The sequence below is a fragment of the Geotrypetes seraphini genome, chromosome 2, assembly GCF_902459505.1.
Source record: "Geotrypetes seraphini chromosome 2, aGeoSer1.1, whole genome shotgun sequence".
Lineage (NCBI taxonomy): Eukaryota > Metazoa > Chordata > Amphibia > Gymnophiona > Dermophiidae > Geotrypetes > Geotrypetes seraphini.
Genome location: NC_047085.1, coordinates 473,256,997 through 473,269,996, shown reverse-complemented (window position 1 = coordinate 473,269,996; position 13,000 = coordinate 473,256,997). Strand labels below are relative to the sequence as shown.

The following is a 13,000-nucleotide window of genomic DNA, read 5'->3' as shown; positions in this document are numbered from 1 at the left end:
CGACTAAAGTTTTTTATAGATCTCATTATATTTACTACTCTTGCCTCCCTTCATTTTTCCTTCCTAATGTTGTTTACCATATATGTTTTCTTTAACCTTCTCAAAATTGTATTTCTTCCCCTTCCCCTTTGTATCCAGTGTTTGTCTTAAGTTTTTTTAAATTAAATTGTCAGTCTCCCTTTATTAACTTATGTTTATTATTATACTATGTACATCGCTTAGAATGTTAAATAAGCGATTAATCAAATATCGAAGAAACTTGGAAACTTCCTCTTCCACAGCAGTCCTTAGCTTGGCAATCTGTAACTCTCCTTCAAATCTACAGTAAACCTTTTTCTCTTCAGCTAAAGGGAGGGAGGTGCTTTTCTTCCTCAAAGTATTACAGCTGCAATGCCAAGTTTAATTTATTTGATATACTGCGTATATGAAACCAAAGTTAAAATCTAAGCGGTTCACAATATAAAAGGGAGGGGAACAATGCCTTGTGCAACTACTCTGGGCTGTACACTCCTAAAGCCAACCTCGCCTACAGAAGCAAACTATCATATAGCACTAGATATCATAAGAACAGTATTTGGTTTTGCCTTCCATCAACCAAAGAACTATAGATGAAATCTCAGCAGCCCTTCTATGTCCTAGGTACTAAGGACCTGGATTGGCCACCGTGAGAACGGGCTACTGAGCTTGATGAGACCATTGGTCTGACCCAGTAAGGCTATTCTTCTGTTCCATGCAACCCTGAGTCACACCAGTCATTCCCGGGTCTTCCTATATTGATCCAGCATTAGTGTGCACCCAACAGTTGATTGGGAATGTAGCTCACATGTATATTGAGGAATTCCAGTAATTTCTACCACCATTCAGCATACCGTATATACTCAAATATAAACTAATCTGATTATAAACCAAGGTAACCTTTTTCACCCCCCCCTAAAAGGGTGAAAAGGATCACTCAAATATAAACCGGGGAGGGGGAGTTATATTCAATTGCCCTGCCTTGCACCTAGCCCTCTTTCCCTCCCTCCCTCCTTCCTTCCTTTCCTGCCCAGCTCTGCACCCAGCCTCCGATGCCTACTGCAGCCCTAGTGGTCCAGCAGTGAGCCGGAACAGGAGCAATCTTTCCCACCTCCTGTCCCAGTCAGCTGTTAACCACCCCGTCTCCCTCCCACCTCCTGGACCAGTTGCAGACCTCCCGTGGGCCTGCCTTAAGCCCTGGTGGTCCAGTGGTGAGCCGGGACACGAGCGATCCTTCTTCCATGCTGTCCCCACCTATTCTTAACCACCCCACTTCCCTCCCACCTCCCGGACCCCTCTCTAATATTTGGTGGTCTAGCAGTGAAGCAGGGCGGGAACAATTTTTCTTTTCTCCTGCCCCGTACAGAGCCATGAATAGAAATGGCTGCGTAAGTTCCCGAGGTAGTCTCACGAGTTCTCACGGCCTCATGAGACTGCCCCGGGAACTTGTGCAGCCATTTCAGATTGCAGCTCCGCATGAGGCAAGAGGGAAGAAAAATCACTCCTGTCCCACTTTACTGTTAGACCACCAGGGTTCAAAAGGTATGTTGGAAAGGGGTCTGGGAAGCATGAGATAAGCTCTGGAATGCATTGCCAGAGGTTGTGGTAAGAGCGGATAGCGTATTATAGATTATTATTATTATAGATTTTTTTCAAGTTTATTATAGATTTGATTAATCGCTTATTCAAAATTCTAAGCGATGTACAAAACAGTAAAATTACAAACCAAATAAATCGACTAACCTGACAGAACATATAATAGGGAGGAAAAAATGGGGAAAGAAATACAAGTTATTGATAGTAAATAAGACGAGAAAGGGAAAAACCAATAGGAGAGGGAGAGCAGTGAGCTTCAAAAAAGTAGCTGGTTTTAAGAAAGGTTTGGACAATTTCCTGGAGGAAAAGTCCATAGTCTGTTATTGAGACAGACAGGGGAGAAACCACTTTATGCCCTGGATCAGTAGCATGGAACGTTGCTACTGTTTGGGTTTTGGCCAAGTACTAGTGAGGACGGGCTACTGGGCTAGATGGACCATTGGTCTGACCCAGTAAGACTGTTCTTATTTTCTTTCGCCGTACTTGTTGAGGAGATGGGAAAGATAGTTTGTAGCATTGCGTACTGCGTGAGTCGAAGAAGGAATGTGGGACTTTAATGTCTGAGGTTAGTCCCTCTGAGTCGATCACTTTGTGGACCATGCAGGCTATCTTGAACTGGATTCTTCTTTTCATCAGCAGCCAGTATAATTGTATAAAAAGATTTGGGAGTTGTATGTTGAAATTTTGGTGACGGGACTAAATGGCGCGAGACAACGGCGCGCAGACAACTGAGCACAAGGTGGACGGCGCGCCGAAGAAAAGCACTATTTTAAAGGGTTCTGATGGGGGGTGTGGGGGGGAACGCCCCCACTTTACTTAACAGACATCTCGCTGCCGTTTGGGGATTGTAACCCCCCACATTATACTTAAAACTGAACTTTTTCCCTAAAAAACAGGCAAAAAGTTCGGTTTCAAGTATAATGAGGGGGGTTACAACCCCCCAAACCCCCCACAACGCCAGCGCGATGTCTGTTAAGTAAAATAGGGGGTTCCCCACCAACACCCCCCATCGGAACCCTTTAAAATAGTGCTTTTCTTCGGCGCGCCGTCAACCTTGCGCTCAGTTGTCTGCGCTCAGTTGTCTCGCGCGATTTTGTCTATGAACCGAAATTTTCAAGCCAATGCAGGGCTATTAGATTCCCTTCAGATGTAAACACCTCCACAACCCAACATTCTTCTTCAACCTCCTCCCATTTCTACGAGTATTCTCCTATTTCTTCCCCCCCCCCTCAGTTTCAACAGCACTCCTGGTCTACATCCCCAAACTCAAAACCCCAATTCAGTTATCACCAAAGGAGAAACAGTCAGCTCCATTTCGAGGCAAAATCTGCTAAGGGAACAAACAGATGAAGAACAGACCTAACAAAGATATTGCAAAGCAGTCAAGGGAATACATCACAGAGCCCAGCATATGCCTCCAAAGAGCTGCTCCCGAAGCACAATCTTCTGTGGCTATCAGCCTGGCGTCTACTTAGTGAGCTTTCACCACCCCAAAGAAGAATGGCATTCTATGGCTCACCGTATATCACATGGGCTTAGGGCTTCCAGGTCTGAATATGGTATTTACTCTATTGTTCTTCAGTTTCTCCAACAACCACCCTCAGAATAGGGTACTGAACCCACACCATCACCCATTGCCACACTCCAAACAAAGAAGCAACAGGAATGTCAACCTAAGCCCACTGATCCAGAGCCAGCACATTCCCTTTTGAGAGCTGGGCTCTGGAAGCACAAGGGGGTAGAGGAAATAAACTGTTGTGCCCCGTCAGTTAAGATATATCACTTATGGACTTCTTTATTTCAGTCTGCAGCATAAGTAGAAAACACCACCACCCAACAAGAATGAAGCTGCCTTCAGAACTGGGACAAATAATACTTTATTTCAAAATATAAGACCTGACTCGGCCAGTGTTTCGGCTCATGCCTGCCTCAGGGTTCTTTTCTCTTTTCAAAGTGATTTATCCCAAATGCAGTGAAACTTTTTCTGGAACTGGTAGCGATGTGTACTCTCCTTTCTGGGGTTTTTTTTTTCCGAAAGCCAAATGCCAGACACATAGTGAGGAGAGAACACGTTGCTACTAGTTCCAGAAAAAGTTTCATTACATTTGGGCTAAATCACTTTGAAAAGAGAAAAGACCCCTGAGGCAGGCAAGAGCTGAAACACTGGCCATCGGGTCTTATATTTTGAAATGAAGTATTACTTCTCCCAGTTCTGAAGGCAGTTTTTCACTCTTGTTGGGTGTTGTTTTCTGCTGTATATTTAGACTCTCTTTCTCTGTATACTGTATTGCAGCATAAGTAGAGGCAGAGCTGATGAAAGCGCTAGGTTCTTCCTCTGCCTCCAGAATTATGGCCATCATTTGCTTAATAGTTCCACCAATCCTGGCCAAAGTGCTTCCTCTTTTAATGTTCTTGTGTTGGACAAAGTGGCTTAGAAACAAGTTAGATATAAATCAAGGATACTGAAATTTGTCAAAAATGGATATGATGTACGGGCAAAAGCGGTGGAGTGGGGGAGGGTGTACCCGATTCCTTATGGCCATGTCATTACAGTTAACCTACAGAACTCAGTGTATGCGATATTTTGTGCACTGATCCTTGCTGTTTTACACTCCATTTACAGGGATTTCAAGAGTAAAAACATCTTGCTGAAGAATGACTTGACAGCAGTTTTAGGAGATTTTGGACTAGCTGTACGATTTGAACCTGGAAAGCCCCCAGGAGATACGCACGGACAGGTAACTATTCGTGTTGCGAAGTGGTACTTGTACATGTTAGTCAGAATATGTGCATACAATTTTTCCAAATGTTTTTGTGCAGTTTCAACAGGCTTTACTTTGTGTGATTTGCATTGATAAATTAGAATAAGAGCTCCGAAGGTTCTTGCCACTTTGCGAGCTGACTCTGCATTGGTTACAGGTGGAATTGGCTTTAACAGTACTGTTCTCCTCTGCAGTTAGTTTAATAAATAGAAATAGCTTCCATCTTGTCCTTTGGTTTTTAATTTAATTGGGAAATTTCTCTTTGCAAATGTCAGAGTGCTTGCTTTGTTAAGAAGAAAAACGGTCCACAGACTGTCCCTCAGGTTTACCCATTTTTCTTCTTCCCTCTTAGCTAAAGTAGGTTGGTTGCTGTGTTAGGTGACTTGAACTGACAGATATGTGGTTAACAAATAAAACATAAGTAGATCTGATATTTAAAACAAAATAAGCTCCTAAATTTGAGCTCCTAATGTAAGTGCCTAAATTTGTGACTTATTTTCAGGTAAACTTAGGTACCTAATTTTTCACCTGACCATTCATCTTAATTTTGGAGTTCAAAATGTTATGGGGCTCATTTTCAAAAAAAAAAGATAAGACGTCCAAAAGACAGCATAATCCGGCTTGAATGTCTTACTAGTCAAAACGTTCAAGTGGCCATTTTCAAAAGTGACTTTCTGGACATCTTTCTGGTTGTTTTGTCTCCAGTGCCTCTAAATCTTAAGGGAGCATACTAGAGGCATGTTTTGAGTGGATTTAGGACTTGGACGTTCTGCAGGGATAATCAAACTTTTAATAAACATCGAGCGCACCATTTAGACATTTTTTAAAAAAAGAATAAAGATCAAAAAGGTGCCCAAACTGACTAGATGACCACTGAAGGATTAAGGCATTACCCCCCCTTTCTGTCCCAGTGGCCACTGACCCCCTCCCACCACCCAAAGATATGAAAGAAACAGTCCAGTCCAGCCTGTATTACAGCTTCAGACACAGCTCAGCAAAGCAGAGATGCATTCTTAAGGAGTACTTCAGTGAATGTTACATTAAAAAGTCCCACATACACGTCACTATAACCTGCTCTCCAAAACTTACTGCACCTACATAAAGATGACACCTGCAGGCATAAGGCCAGATGCTCAAGGCCCAGCGCGAAGGAGGCAGATCTTCCGGCACCGGCATGTCCTGTTGGTGCCGGTGCCATACGGGGGTAAGAAATGTGATCGGGTGGGTGGGTGGATGCCTGGGGGATTCCGGATCGCGGCGGGGAGGGGGTGCGACGCGAGCGGAGGGTGCCAGATCGTGGGGGGGAGAGTACCGGATCGCGGGGGGGCGCTCGTAAATCGAGGCACACTCAGTTTCCAAGGCGCCGATTTTGCGAATGTTTTGCTCGTCTTGCAAAACACTCACAAACCGATGCACTTGCAAACCGAGGTACCACTGTATTTATCATCCTAATGCTGAAAAGAAATGCTAAACTCCTAACTCTTTTCTCAAGTAGAATACGTCTCCCAGTAAACACATGGACAGGATAATTCTTTCAAAATTCAGGAGAACCTTTTGAGCATGTATAGGTGTTCTAGTCCCTTAGAGATCCTGTGCTAATAGCTCAGGTTTGAGTTTATCTGTTGTAAGGGTATATTGAGAAGGAAGGAAATAATTGTAAACTGTTTTGTGAAGAAACAGATCATAAATAAACCTTCCCTATTTTGCAGCCTGTGTGTGCTTCTTGTCATCATGTCTATTCTTTTGACTGGGTTTCATTGAGAATAAGGTCATTTTTTCTGTTACTTTAACCCTCAAGGTGGGGACAAGGAGATACATGGCTCCTGAGGTGTTGGAGGGGGCAATCAACTTCCAGCGAGATGCCTTCCTGAGAATAGACATGTATGCCTTGGGGTTGGTACTCTGGGAGCTTGTTGCAAGGTGCACTGCAGCTGATGGTAAGTTGCTTTTTGCAATTGAAGCAGGGTACAACTAGAAAAATACCCTCCTTATCTGATCTCTGTTGTTGCTCTACTTTGTCCATAAGATGAAGGGACAGACATAGACTAAGGTCTATTGAGTCCAACAGCTTGTATCTGATGGTGGCTTTTCTGAACTGCTACTACTCTGAGTGGATAGAGCAACAGGTTGAGAACCAGGGAAGCCAAGGTTCAAATCCTATTTCTCCCATTGATGTTCTTGTGACCTTGAGTAAATCACTTAACCTTCCAATGAGAAATAACCTGTTGTACCTAAATTCAATTTCTTTTAAACCCTATCTTTTAAAGCCCATTTTCAGGGATAGGTAGGGCTTTCCCATTGCTACTTGACCGATCAGTTTATAAAAATAAATTTTACTCTTAAGAAGGTATCCAAGCTGTTTTTAAATCCTGCTGTATTAGTCACTTTGATCGAGTCATCCAGCAACAGAATCTGCAGCTTAATTGTGCACTGCATTTTCATGGAGTGTCCTCTCAATTTATCATTTGCAAGATTAAACAACTACTCCCCGTTTTTAACCATTCGGCTCCATTCATGATATTATCCATTTTATCATATCCTTTCTGTCATCTTTCCCAAACTGAGGAGCTCTAACCCATTCAACATCTCCATTTTTGTTGCCCTTCTCTGAATCTTTTCTAGTTTTGCCGTATACTTTCAGAGATGAAGCAATCAGCACTGCGAACTTGGTGTGCTCACACCATGATCTATACAGAGGCACGATAATTTTGATGGTTTTGCTCTCCATTTCTTTTTGAATGTTCTATTTAAATGGGGGGGGGGGGTTGTTTGTTTATTTTTGGAAACTGTATAAATGGCTCAAAAGAGCATGGTTTGGAACAAACTATCTTTAAAAGATATCATCATAAAAGGGAAGACAGTGCTTCCTGATAGTGAGATTGCAATACAGGGTACAGTATACCAGGTTTCCTTAAATACAGAGCAGGCTTTTAAAGATGGCAAATTATCCATGCCAGCTGCTGAGTAAATTGTAAGTAGATATGACAAACATTGTTTGAAATGTCTGTATGCAAATACCAGAAGCTTAAGAAACAAGATAGGAAAATTAGAATATATTGCACTAAATGAAAAGATAGATATAATAGGCATCTCTGAGACCTGGAGAAGAAGTAACCAATGGGTCATTGTCATACTGGGATACAAACTATATCGCCATGATAGGGTAGATCAAATTAGTGGAGACGCAGCGTTATATGTTAAGGAGGACCTTGAATCAAATGGACTGAAAATTCTACAGGAGAAGAAACACACCTTGGAATCCCTCTGGGTAGAAATTCCATTTGTAAAGGGAAAAGAATAGTGACAGGGGTGTATTACCATCTACCTGACCAGGATGAACGGATAGATGCTGAAATGTTATCAGGTTTATTTTTAGGTGTTTTTATATATCGCCTATCAAGGTTTATCTAAGCAGTTTTACAATCAGGTACTCAAGTATTTTCCCTGTCTATCCCGGTGGGCTCACAATCTATCTAATGTACCTGGGGCTGTGGAGGACTGAGTGACTTGCCGAAACCTTGCAGCATATCACTTGGAATGTCCCTCTCCTTAAGAATGACCTATTGTCAACTAGTTCCTAATCTAGTTAGTCATTTTAGGATTCATACTAAGATCAGTCCGTTTATTTATACATCATCTATGCGTCAACAGAAGAAGCAAATTTGGCAAATATGAGAGTAATATATTCAGAGTTTACCCTCCAGGGCACATAGTAGAGTTTTAAATTATTTAAATCTTATATTGGTAGAAGCTTTATGATATTCCCCTACCTTATTTTTGCCACTCAGAAATTTGTACTGGTTTGAGGGGGGGGAGGGAGGAGATATGGGGAGTTTAGTGAGAAGGAAGGGGAGATTACAAGGGAGGTAGGTTGGTTGGGCATCTTCAAATTTGGCTGCGTTTGTTACAAGACACTATTCGGACCTCGCCCACCTACCTCACGAAGCACTTCGTTCTTCAGGACCATCCCCGCCCCTCCCGCAATACTCTGCTATTCTCATTCCCCACCTTCAAGGGATGTCGATACAAAAAATTCCTTGATAGGACACTATCCTTCCAGGCAGGCATCTGGAACAACACATTAAGCGCCCTCCTCTTGAATTCTCCATCATACCAATCCTTCAAAAAATCTCTGAAATCCCACTTATTCAACAATTTTATCTGACCTTTGAAAACCATCCTTCCCACCTACATTCTCAACATGCACCCCTCCTACCTGCGTACCGCCCTCCCTCATTTCTCCCCCCCTCTCCCCTAAACCAATGCTGCAATCTTCAATTGCCACAATACTTGTGTTATCCATTCTGTATTTCTACTTTACTGTATATGGTCTTGAACTGAATAGATATGACGGGATATAAATAAAGCTATTATTATTATTATTATTATTATTATAGGAGTACCATGAGAGGTTATACTAGTACAGACCTCTCCTGATTGTTAGTCACAGATGGTTTTTGGATAGAGAGTAGGGTACATTTTTGTTTTGTGCCAAAAATGTTGCTTGCCATTTGGTCTTTACCTTGTGATCGCAAATTTCTTGTGCTTCTTATGGTTGTTTCTGCGGGCTTTTTCAATAAAAGAGGTTATACATAAGTCATCTATGCAAAACTGTGTCAAAGACTTTGCTAAAATCTAAATATAGCACATCTAGCACTCTCCTTCAAACTAACTCTAGTCACTCAAATCAAAGAAATTAATCAGATTTGTCTCTAGTTAAACCATCCTACATTGGGTCCTTTAACCCACTAGATTCCAGAAACCTCACTGTTCTCTGTTTTAGAAGTGTTTTCATTAATTCACGTACCACAGAAATCAGACTGACCAGCCTGTAGTTCCCAACCTCCTCCTTATTTCCACTTTTGTGGAGAGAAACTGAGTTTGCCATTCTCCAGGCCTCTGGGACCACTCCTGACTCTAGAAAAGCATTGAAAAGGTTAGATAGCGGAGCCACCATAACTTCTCTAAGTTCCTTCATTAGATATTGATGTATGCTATCTAGCTTCATTGCTTTGTCTACTTTTAATTTAGCTAGCTCCTCACAAACACAGTCCTCTAAAAATTGTTCAGGGTCTACTACAATTTTGTTGTGTTTTTGTCTTATGCATTCCTATTCCTGGCCCTTCATCTATGAAATCAGAACAGAAATATGATATTGTAAGCAATTCTGCCTTATTCTCATCAGCTTCTACATATTCTTCCCCTTCACCCTTGAGTCTCACAATGCCAAATTTGCACTTCCTCCAATCGATAACAAATCTTTAAAAAATGTCTTGTCCTTTCATTTTGCTGTATTAGCTATTTTTTCTTCCATTTGCATCTTTGCTTTCCTGACTACTTTACTCATTTCTCTTAGCTTTTCCAGATATTATTGCCTGTCTTCCTCTTTCTGCAATCTCTTGTAGTTTTTGAAAGCTCTTTTTCCTTATCTTTTCAGCTACTACTTTTGAGAACCAAAGTGGCGTTCTTTTTCTCTCTCTTATTTACTTTCCTTACAAAAAAGTTGATTACCTTTAAAATAACTCCTTTCAGTTTTGACCACTGCTTTTCTACATCTTCCAGATCTTCCCATCTAGCTAACACTTCCTTGAGGTATTTCCCAACTGCAACAATTTTTTTTTTTTAAGCAAAGAACTTTCACTTTTGAATAAACCATTTCCATGCCTGTCTTAAGATTGATTATCCCAAAACGCAGCGACTTAAATCTCTATGCACTTTTCAAGTTATAAGCAGATTCGTCAGACATGCCACCACTAGCCATATGCGATTGGAAGGCTGTGTACATCACTAGCGACATATATTCATTATCCGTACTGCTTTATTTTACTTAATATATTTTGATTTTTTGATTTTTTAAAGAATTTTTTGCATTTTAGTTTGTGTATATAATTTAATTCAATTCATTTAATTTATCTTTAAAATACTCCCATCTTGGTTAGTATACATCATTGGATTCATTTTATAAAGCAAAAATCACTTTCTGGTGGTTACGGGATGCCAGATGATCACCCACTGTAATATGAGAAACATCTTTCCATTCATAAGCACTAAATCCAGTATGGCCCCATCCCAAATGAATTTCATTACCAACTGCTGGAATATTTCTCCCCATAGAGGATCCAGTATCTCCCTACGTCTACACAACCCTGCGAAAGGGATCCCCTAATCAACATCTGACAGGTTATAATTACTTATTACTAGTACTTTCCCTTTCAGAGTTATAGATTGAATGCTTGTGCTTGTGAAGGAGGTTTGTACATCACACCACTTTAAATAGTCTTTGTATGCATCACACAGGTCCTGTTGATGAGTACACACTGCCATTTGAGGAGGAGATTGGCCAGCATCCATCACTGGAAGATCTGCAGGAAATAGTGGTTCACAAGAAGATTCGGCCGGTTTTCAAGGATCACTGGCTTAAGCACCCTGTAAGTCCTTCTATATCTCTGTATGTGCACATTTTTTTTTTTAACGTGTTTTTAACTGTGACTCTTGAGCTCCTATCAGACACAAAACAAACGTGGTGGCACTGCAAAAGAAATAAAATTGGGCAGGCTAGAGAAGCCCTAAGTTGTTCAGAAGGAATTTAGAAAGGTTTTCTACATGCAAAACTGGAAAGAGTTGTGCAGTCCTCCATTTTACCTTACTTTTAAACTTGGTTTAAGTTTGAAGTTCACATGGGTGGGTTTTTGGGATTTTCACATTACCAGGACAATTTTATAAACTGGTGCCTAGGTGGCTTGGAACACGCACAAGATGGAGGTGTAATCACATTGCTCTGCTCCCCCAGGCACTAATTCTGAAGAATTTGCTGTAAAATAAAGTTTCTTGTATCAAAAGAACTTACTATAAAGTCAGAGGATGGCAACTTCAAGGCAGACGAAACTTGAGACGGCTTTTGTGGGCACTGCTAAGCGTGTCAAGCATGATCATGTGACGCCAGCAAAGACTGCACTCCCAGATGAGGAAGAAATTGATAAAAAAGAAGTGATGACAGCGCTGGAAAAAATACAGCAGATGCTACAAAAGAACACAGATTACATACAGGAAGTAAAGGAAGAGGTTGTCAACATAAATAAGCAGTTGGAATTGGCAAACCAGAGAGTGACAACACTGGAAAAAAAAATGGAACAGTTGGAACTAACAGAGGTTCAGTTTAAATCTGAAAGAAAAATCATTTCAGAGATGCAAAAACAACTGGAAAATTATGAGAATTGTGGACGTCGGAAGAACATAAAAATAATTGGGCTGGCGGAAAAATTGGAGGGAGATAATCCCATAAAGTTTCTGGAGACTTTAATACCAAAGCTTTTTCAGCTGAACTCAAAACAACCTCTTGAAATTGAAAGGGCACACAGAATTCCGTTCCAACGGTCAGAAAGTCAGTCAAAGCCCAGACCGCTTATCTTTAAACTGTTAAGGTTTCAGCAAGCCTTTGAAATACTGAAGTTGGCAAAAGCAGACAAAAATTTGACATATAAAGGATCAAAATTATTATTTTTGCCTGACTTTGCAAAGAATACAGCAGCATTGAGGCAGCAGTTTCTTCAATTAAGACCACAGCTTAAAGAAAAAGGATATAAATACGGTTTATATTTCCCTGCAAAAATGAGGATTTCTTATGGGAGTAAATCACTATATTTTGAGGATCCAGGGAAGTTGAAAGACTTTCTGAATAACTCTGAACCAATGACTATGTAAGGAAGAAAAGGTTTAGAAGACAGAAATATATTAATAGGAGTGGAATATAAAAGTAAGACTGGAATAGAATGGATGGAATGCTAAGGATTTATGAAAATGTTACATTTCTTCTTTTATGTATGTATGTAGTGAATATGAAATTGAATGAAATGGTTTAGAACTCTAATATAAATATATTTAAAGAAGCATATTCATAAATAAATTAAAATAAATATAGATATTATGCTGTGAAAGTGGGAGGAGGGAGGAATATAAGATGAACTTAAGGAGGATTTATAAAATATGTAAAGTTTTGAAATGTTCATTTATTAATATTGAATATGGGGGAACTTAAAAGATTTAAAAGAGAATTGATAAAAAGGTAAAGGTGGTATTTGACCATTTTGGAAATTGGGTTATATAAAAGTATGGAAAAATAATGAAATAAATGGTTATGTTAATATTTAAAATATGTCATGGTAGTAAGATATAAGATGGGAAAAAGTACATTTATATGTGGGAGACAATGTATAAATGCCTGGGGGGTGGAAGTGGTTGCATATCCTATGCGTGGTTCAAGTTTATCCATAATGAAGGGAGGGGTGGGAGGGATATGGGGAGGGGGGATATTTAAGAGTAAGGGGTAAGAATATCTGTGTAGTAGGGGATATTATATCATATTCTTATATTTTATGGATGTTATGGGAAGGATGGTGTCTAATCAATTTCATTTATATAAACTGGAGTGTCAATGCTGGAATTTTATTGAGTTGAAAGATGGAGACTAAATTCTACTCTTTAAATGTCAATGGCCTGAATCACCAAATTAAAAGGAAAAAAATGTTAAATTTCCTTAAAAAGCAACAGGCGGATGTATATTTCATCCAAGAGACCCATCTGTCCACAATAGAATCTAGAAAGCTGGAAGGGGGATGGATTTCAAAAGT

At 40.3% G+C, this 13,000-nt stretch overlaps 1 protein-coding gene across 5 annotated transcripts in view; it reads left to right on the top strand.

Moving 5' to 3' along the window:
- The window catches only part of ACVR2B (activin A receptor type 2B), a 340,318-nt gene that overhangs the window by 309,007 nt on the left and 18,311 nt on the right, over nt 1-13,000 (top strand). For 4 of the 5 annotated variants that reach the window (XM_033931707.1, XM_033931706.1, XM_033931705.1 and 1 more), the window contains 3 exons: nt 4,235-4,349; nt 6,172-6,310; nt 10,671-10,801. In XM_033931707.1, the coding sequence (XP_033787598.1) occupies nt 4,235-4,349; nt 6,172-6,310; nt 10,671-10,801 (385 nt within the window). Of the gene's footprint in view, nt 1-4,234; nt 4,350-6,171; nt 6,311-10,670; nt 10,802-11,163; nt 11,323-13,000 lie in introns of those variants that run through there. The other variant, XM_033931708.1, reaches the window with a different exon arrangement.